Source organism: Lycorma delicatula, chromosome 1 (genome assembly GCF_047948215.1).
Source record: "Lycorma delicatula isolate Av1 chromosome 1, ASM4794821v1, whole genome shotgun sequence".
NCBI classification, from domain to species: Eukaryota; Metazoa; Arthropoda; class Insecta; order Hemiptera; family Fulgoridae; genus Lycorma; species Lycorma delicatula.
In genome coordinates, this window is record NC_134455.1 from 27,621,309 (window position 1) to 27,632,694 (window position 11,386).

General features: G+C 31.5%; 1 protein-coding gene across 1 annotated transcript; it reads left to right on the forward strand.

Annotated features, from left to right (window-relative positions):
* Nucleotides 1–376: 376 nt before the first annotated feature.
* Nucleotides 377–8,762, forward strand: LOC142334176 (uncharacterized). Its single transcript, XM_075381988.1, has 3 exons — nucleotides 377–540; nucleotides 5,380–5,607; nucleotides 8,060–8,762. The coding sequence occupies exons 1-3, from the start codon at nucleotides 483–485 to the stop codon at nucleotides 8,317–8,319; spliced, it is 546 nt and encodes a 181-aa protein (XP_075238103.1). The 5' UTR covers nucleotides 377–482; the 3' UTR covers nucleotides 8,320–8,762.
* The last annotated feature ends 2,624 nt before the right edge of the window (nucleotides 8,763–11,386 follow it).

Sequence of the window (11,386 nt, forward strand, 5' to 3'; positions counted from 1 at the left end):
TCGAATCTCGGGTTTTAAAGGCATTTTCTAGATTATTTATTATTTTTTTTACAGAGGACTTTATAGTTGTGAATTTAATTGCTAAACTTCCCCGAATGGAAAGTATAACTCAATTAGTATGTTAATACATAATAGATTGTCGTAATTATTTTATAGATTCTTAATTTTCATTATTATTGTACCAATGAAATGAGTTCAGTAAAGCCGTATTTAGCGAGTGTTAAAATTAAAATAGCTTCGATTAATTATTTTCTTTACTACAATATAGTTTTCCGCTTATATCAACCATCAAAGTACACACACTCCAGTATTACTAGTTGTTACTGTTGCCATTAGATGGTGCTACAAATCCTTATTTATTAACTTGGTCTAGAAACGACAGTTTATCAATGTTATATGACAAAGCGAAGTATGTTATCTAAAACAGAAGAAAAAACTGAAGTATAACATTAATATTACTCTACAAACAATTAATATTACCAATGATGGAGGTGAAAACTGTAATTTTATTTTTATGTTTCTTCACTTATTTACACTCAGGTAACAGATTTCACAAAGCAAATCAACTTATTAGTCTTTTTTTTAGTCTTTCTTTATAAAAATATTATTATTAAAAATCAAAATTTTAATGGCTTCGTACTAATTAATAATAGTTTTATTTCTTATAACATTTATTCGCTAGAACGAACACAACTGAGAGATGTGAATTGGAGTTATTCACTTAATAATAATAATAATTATAATTATTGTTTTTTTTCACACAATATTTACATTAAACAGATTTTTATATAATCTGGACTGCTTATAAATTAAAAAACTTACAATTTATTGCAAACTTAAAAAAATAAATTTTAAATAACTTTTCTGTAGAATTGTATTTTATCATTTTATATCAATAAACTTAAATTATTTACACGTATTATATTATCTATTTTTTTTATAAAAATTTGAGGTTACAAAAAAAAATTAAAAAATAGGCAGGTGAGAAAAATAATGATATAATACAGAAATGCATCGTAACTGATGCAAAAGTAAGAACGATGTAGTATAAATATTAGTAGTGTTCTTTGGTGGTTGGGTTTCAATTACCACACCACTGGAACGGTTGACCTGAGACTGAACAAGACTACACTACATTTATATTCATATATATCATCCTCATTCATCCTCTGAAGTAATACCTTACGGTGGTTTTGGAGGCTAAACAGAAAAAAAAGAAATAATAGTAGAAATACTTCAATATTTTATTAATCGATTTAAACACAACGTATGATCAGCATATGAAATGAGGATATAACTCAAAAAATTTTGTTACACAAAATTCACATTTCCCACAAATAAGTTTTAGCCAACAACAGCTTCCTTTATTCTGGAGTTTTATATCATTAGATACTGAAAATCCTCTGTTTTCGCTTTCACAAATCAGTAATCTTTTAGAATAAAGGATAGAAAATCTTTTCTATCCTTTTCTTTTGTTTTTCGTAAATCAACATAGTTTTTGATTTACGTTTCACTTGAGTTCTAATAATTTTTTTTTTCATTTAATTTATTTCGCATCGCAGTAAGTTATATGTGAATTAGTTAAAATTATTTCAAGAATTATAAAAATTTATTATTGTCATTAGTTTTCAGATTTTTTGCCCTTGTCATAAGATGATCTTAACATGTCGTTTGCCAGCAAAATTTACGAAATCTTTAAGGTCCCTCAAAATGATCGAGCTGCTACCGTGATTAATGTACCACCCTATCGCTTCTTAACTTAAAATGAAATAAACAGTTAACTGTTTACCTGATTGTCAAAAATCTAATTTTTTGATTTTTCACAACCCACGGTAAAAGATTTTTCCACGGTAAAGATCGTTGTTGTTTTTTCAATCATCAGAATCCAGGAGGAATATTTTATATCCACCATATTTAGAAATGTTATTTACCCATAAATGTTCAAAAATATTTAGAGAAACAAAATATTTATCCGTTACCATTATTAATTCTTTTAATCGACTTGTTAATCGCTCAATTACACTCCCATCAAAGCCAAACGAATTTCTTATTCTGATTCCTTAGCTTTAACTTGGTACTATAAACTCACAGGTAACCAAATTTATCTGAACAACAAGAAGATTTTAATCCTTACTATTAGTCTTAATGAATTTAACTACTTTAAAACAGACAACACTGTATATATTGGATTATACTGATCAGTCACCAGAACTTTTTTTTATCTGACTTTTTATATGACATATTTTAATATTGATAAAATTTTGAATATTTAATCTTTTTTCCGCTTGAATCAGTCATTTACATATAAATTTGATAATATTACGAAAATCTGTTCCTTCTAAATTTTTGTTGAACATATACATTAAAATCAACTATTTAAATTAAAATCAATTATTCCAGTAATTAACGCAAAATGATGCAGATGATGCACTTCGGGGAAAGGACGCCAGATCTGTTGGTTATTCGTAAACTCAATGATTCAGTCAAGGAAAATCAGCGAACAACTTTAAGATGCGGTGACGTCCATAGATTAATAAAATTTTGTAATATTTGAAAGGATCCATAACTGAAAGAAGTCTGAGCCATTACCACAAAGGAAATGAAAGCTTCTTTCGGGCTTCTTGTTTCTCAAGTTAGGAGTTGTAATCCGGTGAAGACAATGTTTCAACTATTTACATTAACTAAACCTGGAAATCGTTTTTCCACCGATGCCCACTGTCATACACCGGACGCTCGTTGAAAGTTTTCTTCAGATGAGGGGTTAGTACATTTTTCTCTGCCGAGTTGTTTATTTCTTTAAGTGATCAATAGACAGACACACTTTGAGGTCCTCATAAGGAAGGAATCTGTATTGCTACGAATGAGTCCCCAGCCTATCTGTCTGTTCAGGAAATGGATAAATCACCATGTGACCTTTGAAAACCGGAATAATGACGTAGGGAACGATAGAAATTCGGCTAAAGCGGTGAATACTAATTAAAAAAAAAAATGACAGCACAAGCAATAACAAAGCTGTATTCAGTAGCACGGTAATCCAAAAAAAAAGCGAAACAGATAACTAAAGAGGATTATCTATCGTAAGAAAACCTCAACTTACAACCGAAAGTGATAATTATAAAATGAATAAATAATTAATAGGAATGCTGCTACCACTGTGAAAAGAAGTAAGTAGGAAAAAAGCAGATGACCAAACATAAAAGAGATGCCTATAACCTTTGTTAAGAAACCAAAGATAATATAAAAAAAAAGTAACCTATGCCAATGTATTGACCGAAATAAAACGAAATCTAGATCAAAAGAAGTTAGCGGAAAATGTGTGTAAGATTTTGCTGTCTGTCTTAAGGATTTCTTATTTGTGTTAGACGTAGATCGATGGTACCATTAAGAGGATCCATATGATGTTTGAGTAAGCTCTAGGAAACATGATTTAGGTCAGAGCAAAAGTACACGAGATGGAAATCGAATTTTAAAATTTAGACAAGGTATCGATCATCAAAGAGAAGATACGAAAAGCCAGGCTTGTGATACAACTATCACTACAGTAAGTCAGGTAAATACGGCAGACGAATGGTAGCACGCATACTACAATTGCCAGTTTCTTTATCAATAGCAGTCAATAGGAATACGCTGGGTAGCCTAGACTTGTAAATAATTACCCAATCAAAGAAAGAAAGAAGAGAGTAACAGTCCATTACCCTTTCTTTTTCCTGTTTAGCCTCCGGTAACTACTGTTTAGATAATTCTTCAGAGGATGAATGAGGATGATATGTATGAGTGTGAATGAAGTGTAGTCTTGTACATTCTCAGTTCGACCATTCCTGAGATGTGTGGTTAATTGAAACCCAACTACCAAAGAACACCGGTATCCACCATCTAGTATTCAAATCCATGTAAAAATAACTGGCTTTACTAGGACTTGAACGGTGTAACTCTCGACTTCCAAATCAGCTGATTTGGGAAGACGCGTTAACCACTAGACCAACCCGGTGGGTTGACAGTCCACTACCCAGTACTCCCCAAGAGTTACTACCTTTTTTTTTTCCTGTTTAGCCTCCGGTAACTACTGTTTAGATAAATACTTCGGAGGATGATATGTATGAGTGTAGTCTTGTACATTTTCAGTTCGACCATACCTGAGATGTGTGGTTAATTGAAACCCAACCACCAAAGAACACCGGTATCCACCATCTAGTATTCAAATTAATGTAAAAATAACTGGCTTTACTAGGACTTGAACGCTGGAACTCTCGATTTCCAAATCAGCTGATTTGGGAAGACGCGTTCACCACTAAACCAACACGGTGGGTTAAGAGTTACTACCTAGATTGCTTCTTGTCTAGGAGGAACTTGTTGCAGTCGTTTCCGTGACAAGGATTTACTGCCCTAACTAAGAGTTCTGGAAAAGAATTAGAACAGTAAAAATAAACATTGAGTTAGGAAAACATTAGAAGCAATTTTTATTAAAAAAAAAAATATATATATATATATATATCACATGTTATTAGTATTTTGTTCATAGTATAGACTAGTTTGAATTGAAAGAGTAGTAAATAAATAAAAAGTAAATTATAGAAGTATATTTACTCTAAGACTACGAATTAAAGTGTTTTTTTTTTTAGACCCTTAGTAGTAAAGTTCACGAAAAAGACTAGCAGAAGAAACACGCAAAAGAGTGAAAAAATTAAAAAAAGGTAAAATGCATTGTTATTTTATCGTTCAAAATAAAACAAAAAATAAAGCTGCGGGAATTATTATAAGTTTTAAAGGAGTTTTAATAACATTTTTGATAAATTCAATAATTTTTGAGATTTTTACAAGAAAACCACACCATTTTAAATCCTTCCCTCTTTATCCAGCCATTTGTAACTTAACTAATCTTATCCCTTTCACTTCCTAAAACTTTATTGAGTAAAACTAAGCTGAAAGATCAAAAATAATTTGTTCGGATTCATCCACCAGAGGAGATTAAGCCGAAAACTTCAACCCGCATTACGTTTAGTTCAAGCAGAAACTTATATTACCACTATTTTTTTTTAAATACACTATTTATTTTTTTATTTGGACGAATGGCTTACCTGGAAACAACATTTTAAAATTTAGCGTCTTATCTCGAATAAGCGCGCAGAAAATTTTTAACTTCATTTATTACAAGTCGCCTGTTCACGTAAATAAAAAGTAGTCGATGTACAAATCTTCTCTTAAACTCATCTTTCTTTTTCTTTTTCCTGTTTAGCCTCTGGTAACTACCGTTCAGATAATACTTCAGAGAATGATATGTATGAGTGTAAATGAAGTGTAGTCTTAAACACATCTGGAGGAATGATTCTAAATGTTTGATTTTAATTGGTTCTATGAATAAATAGATAAATTTGTTTTCAGGAGAAAGTTTGTATTGCTATCAATGTTCCTCAGTTGATGAACCTTCTTGTCATAACAATGTAACAGACCTGTATAAAACAGAATGTAATGAAACGCTTATTAAAGGATTTATTAACGATCTTAAAGAAAGTTTTCGTCAATCTACGCCATCAGAGTATGAAAAATTATCACAATCGGAATTGAATGATGATAGTTACAGTCTTTCTTGTATAACGACTGCTGCAAGTGGTAAGTGTTTGTAAAATATATTTGTAAAATTTGAAATAATCTTTGAGCATTTTAATATATGTAAACTTGTTTTTTTTTATATTTTTTTATTATTTTAATGTATACAATCATGCAGAATTTTTATAATATTTTTACAGGAAACTGGAAAAAAAACCTTTGATAAAAATTATTCTATGACATTATTCTGGAATTTTATATCTGTATATAATTATATGCATATAATTGTAACCGGAATAGGTCAGTTAAAAATAAAAACTTACTGTTTTTAAAAAACAGTAAAAAAAGCTTAAAAAAAGCTTCTTTTTGAAGCTTAAATTCAGCTCTTAAATAATTTTCCTCTATTTCGGATATTTTTTTTATAGTAATTGCAGCAGTTTTTTTTTTTATAGTAATCAGCAGAAGCAAACTTAGGCGGAATAAAGAGAACTGGTAGAAAACCTTGGGTTTCAGACGATATATTGCAGCTGATGGATGAACGTAGAAAATATAAGAATGATAGTGATGAAGAAAGTAAAAAAGGAACTATCGGCAATTAAGAAATGCTATAAACAGGAAGTGCAAACTGGCTAAAGAAGAGTGGATTAAAGAAAAGTGTTCAGAAGTGGAAAGAGAAATGAACATTGGTAAAATAGACGGAGCATACAGGAAAGTTAAGGAAAATTTTGGGGTACATAAATTAAAATCTAATAACGTGTTAAACAAAGCTGGTACACCTATATATAATACGAAAGGTAAAGTCGATAGATGGGTGGAATATATTGAAGAGTTATACGGAGGAAATGAATTAGAAAATCGTGTTATAGAGGAAGAAGAGGAAGTTGAGGAGGTTGAAATGGGAGAAACAATACTGAGATCTGAATTTAAGAGAGCAGTAAGAGATTTAAATGGCAGAAAGGCTCCTGGAATAGACAGAATACCTGTAGAATTACTTAAGAAGCGATTGATAGATTATACAAACTGGTGTGTAATATCTATGAAAAAGGGGAATTTCCGTCAGACTTCAAAAAAAGTGTTATAGTAATGATTCCAAAGAAAGCAGGGGCAGATAAATGTGAAGAATACAGAACAATTAGTTTAACTAGTCATGCATCAAAAATCTTAACTAGAATTCTATACAGAAGAATTGAGAGGAGAGTGGAGGAAGTGTTAGGAGAAGACCAATTTGGTTTCAGGAAAAGTATAGGGACAAGGGAAGCAATTTTAGGCCTCAGATAAATAGTATAAGGAAGATTAAAGAAAAACAAACCAACATACTTGGCGTTTATAGACCTAGAAAAGGCATTCGATAACGTAGACTGAAATAAAATGTTCAGCATTTAAAAAAAATTAGGGTTCAAATTCAGAGATAGAAGAACAATTGCTAACATGTACAGGAACCAAACAGCAACAGTAACAATTGAAGAACATAAGAAAGAAGCCGTAATAAGAAAGGGAATCCGACAAGGATGTTCCCTATCTCCGTTACTTTTTAATCTTTACATGGAACTAGCAGTTAATGATGTTAAAGAACAATTTAGATTCGGAGTAACAGTACAAGGTGAAAAGATAAAGATGCTACGATTTGCTGATGATATAGTAATTCTAGCCGAGAGTAAAAAGGATTTAGAAGAAACAATGAACGGCATAGATGAAGTCCTACGCAAGAACTATCGCATGAAAATAAACAAGAACAAAACAAAAGTAATGAAATGTAGTAGAAATAACAAAGATGGACCACTGAATGTGAAAATAGGAGGAGAAAAGATTATGGAGGTAGAAGAATTTTGTTATTTGGGAAGTAGAATTACTAAAGATGGACGAAGCAGGAGCGATATAAAATGCCGAATAGCACAAGCTAAACGAGGCTTCAGTAAGAAATATAATTTGTTTACATCAAAAATTAATTTAAATGTCAGGAAAAGATTTTTGAAAGTGTATGTTTGGATTGTCGCTTTATATGGAAGTGAAACTTGGACGATGGGAGTATCTGAGAAGAAAAGATTAGAAGCTTTTGAAATGCGGTGCTATAGGAGAATGTTAAAAATCAGATGGGTGGATAAAGTGACAAATGAAGAGGTATTGCGGCAAATAGATGAAGAAAGAATCATTTGGAAAAATATAATTAAAAGAAGAGACAGACTTATAGGCCACATACTAAGGCATCCTGGAATAGTCGCTTTAATATTGGAAGGACAGGTAGAAGGGAAAAATTGTGTAGGCAGGCCACGTTTGGAATATGTAAAACAAATTGTTAGGGATGTAGGATGTAGAGGGTATACTGAAATGAAACGACTAGCACTAGATAGAGAATCTTGGAGAGCTGCATCAAACCAGTCAAATGACTGAAGACAAAAAAAAAAATAGTAATTGCAATTTGTATTAAGTTAAACGTTGTCATTATGTATGTATATATTAATGACATTTTTTATTTTGTTTTTGAAATTTATCTTAACTTTTGCGTCGGTTGTTACAGATCCTGAAACACCTGGTGATGTAACTGTGGTCCGTAAATGCGATACAGATAAAATATTTTCTCAAGACAAATGCGCCTTCCTGATTAAACAACATAAATCATCACCGGTTCAACATTTGAACGTTTTTTGCAATCATTGTGAAAGTGATTTATGCAACAAATTGTCAATATTTAATTCATCGTCGTCCTTGCATGGCTCGCTAGTATTTTTATTACTTTCAACAATTGCACCTATTTTGAAGCACTACACATTGTGTTAAAATTTAATTTATATTCATCATTTGATTAGTAATAATTTAATGATTTTTTGTTTTTTTTTTTATGGTTTAAAACTACTAAATATTAAACAATTCGCTTTTAAATTTATATAAAATCGAGTTTAAAATTTAATCACTAAAAAATAATAGAATCTTATGGTGCTGTTCAAGAAATTTTGCACGGAGTTTATATAGATTATCTAGTATAACTGTTAAAGGTTAACAGTTATAGTTGATAAATATAAAATAGTAATAATATAATGATATGATGATAAATACTGTCGCGTTGTTCCCGACACGACCAGGACATTGCGAGACTAAGAAATACAAATATTTATATAATTGCAACTTATTACTTTAGAACATCGAAAATAAGACAAATCAATAACAACAATAAACGAAAATAATAAACAACAAACAATAGTAATAAGAATAATAGTAGTAACTGTCACAACAATAGAAATAATAATAATAATAGTAATAACAATCAATAAATTACTTACAAAATAGTACTTTAAATAAGGACAGGATTTATTTAAAGGTAGTTAAATCATGTAAACCAGAATACAGTTCCACTGACTAAGGACATTATAATGGCCGCTAAAATTAACACCTAATAATACATTAATAACAAGATAAGATTAGAGAAATCTAAAATTCATACAATTCCATTCACTGCAAATATCTTAACTATTTACAATTGAACTACCCTATCAAGTGATGAATGAATTTAATCTGTCACTTTCACAATAGTCTAACAATAACTCACCGAAAAATTTCTTGTGTTTATCCCTGTCGACAATGGAATGCTTGTGACATACACTTATACACGTTTTTACTGCATGCAGACTGATAATGCCGTCTTACAATCGCGTCGAACACACCTCGCAGAGCTCGCTTATACTCGCTTCATACTGGCTTTATCCTCGGAACGGAACGCAAGGATGTCGCGGAGGGTGCAATACCCTCCTACTTTTTGCAGTATACGGACTTACGTCCTTTGCTGCTGGGTGATTCTAATGGACTGACGGTTATTAATAGTGGCTGACGTTTATTCGTTTTGTGAAGTTTGGATTGCGTTCCGATCCAATGGAGGGTTTATCGGTAGGGGCCCGACGGAACGATGTGCTAATAAGCTTATCTTCCGTGACGCGCTCCATTTCAGCCAAGAGTGGGCTGAAATCCTTCATTTAAGGGGGCGTCCTCTCATAAGGAAAGGACGTCGGAGGCGATTTTTGGACCTACACTTTATCATTTATTTAATTCAATTCAATTTAACTTGGTTTGAATTAAGGAAATGTAGTTGGATGGATTGCTCTGAGGCGTTGCGCCCCAGAGCTATCTCAGTCAGTAGGAGTATGGATTCGGGATGATTTGGATATTTGTTTTCATGTCTGCCTCTCTAGTCTTCTTGTTAACCTTGTTAGTAACCAGTATGTTCCAGAGGGAACAATACTGGCGAGAGACAGACTGTTGTCTTCTTTTCTTCTTAATTCGCTTCTTTCTTCAAGGATGGGTGGAAAGCGAAAAGGTTATGTGGGATCATGGTACCAGCGGTTTTGGCGCGGTTATTATTATTGTTAGGATTTACTAGTCTGAGCACGATATACCTCTATTAAGGATTAGATGTCTGCCCGCCGTAAGGGCAGGCAGGAGAGATATATATAACGCAGGTAGTTTTCGAGCGTCCGTGCGCCGGGGTGGTGACAATTTTGAATAAGACGCCCCCCTATTATATGTAAACTTTGACTTGATGCAGATGCTGGTCTAGCCCTAGAAAATATAATGGTCCGCGGAGGGTTTGGGGGGTCTGGTGGTGGGCTTTATCCTCTGGTTCGACCAGTGCTTTTATACCCTGTTGAAACATGAGAATTCTCATCGTCCCTTACAGTTTCCCATGAATTCCTATCATGGTCCGATAACCCTTCTGGTAAACAACAGCTGTTGGAGGAGTTCCATCGAAAGTATTACAAAGAACGATTGTTAAACGGACCTGTTAGCCTGAGAAAAGAATCTCTTTTAGTACCCCTCTGCATTCCTTTATAAATATTTTCTCATACTTTCTTCTAATCCGTTACTCAGGTTCGTTACAATGGTCTTGTTGAAATACCTTTGGCTTTAAGTAATATATACATCTAAAATATGAGCACATATCTGATTATACAGCACATTTTTGGTAATGAATTAACATAATAGCAAAATTTAGTCAAGATCTAGTTAAATTTTTTTTTTTAATTTTGGTTAAACTTATTTCAGTTTTGATGCTAGTTAAGTTTATTTATATTTTGTTATTATTATATAAACTTAAACTGAAGACATTGTTTGAAGAAGAAAAACAATAGCAAATAAAGTTGGAAACTTGTTTTGTACTAATAATTGTTATTCAGTTGTCAATCCCCTTAAGGAAAAAAACTTACCATACTATGTTCTTAGTAACATAATTTCAATCCTTATTTTATATTCTACCTTTAAAATTACTTATTATTTCTTTATATTTAATATTTTTTTTAGAATTTTCCATTACCTCTCAGTAACAAGAAATCTTTATTAACAACAAATCACACATGATAGTACTACATAATAACAGTTTTTCAGTTATTCTCCAGTGGCCAATGTGTGTCACGTTACCTGCCTTACAACAAAATATCCTTACAAATATGTCAATGCAGGAATATTATCGTTAAATATTACTTATTTATCTGTAAAAATACACAGCAAAAAATCGTTTTCATGGCATTATTTAAAGCGAATATAAACACGAATTAAAATGATCGGGTTTTCTAATAATTAAAAAAAAGTATATTAACATTTGCAATACACATCATATAATTTCTTACCCATTTTTAAATGAAAAGAAAAAGGAACAAAAGCATAAATAAAAGCCGTAATTAAAAGCTGTAATGTCAACTGTGAAAATTTTATCTCAATAAATAAGTGAATTGTAAATTCTTTTCTAATATGTTATATTGTTAAAATAGTTTGTTTTTTTTTTTGCAAATTTAAATATACTTACTATCTAACTGTGCATATTTACTTTTCTGTAAGATATTTTAAGAACTATTTCCAGTTT

Excerpts from the sequence above, each read along its gene's own strand:
- LOC142334176 (XM_075381988.1), top strand. The coding sequence starts at position 483 with ATGATGGAGGTGAAAACTGTAATTTTATTTTTATGTTTCTTCACTTAT. Across the intron at positions 541-5,379 it reads CTTCACTTATTTACACTCAG|GAGAAAGTTTGTATTGCTAT; the intron begins GTAACAGATTTC and ends ATTTGTTTTCAG. Across the intron at positions 5,608-8,059 it reads TATAACGACTGCTGCAAGTG|ATCCTGAAACACCTGGTGAT; the intron begins GTAAGTGTTTGT and ends CGGTTGTTACAG.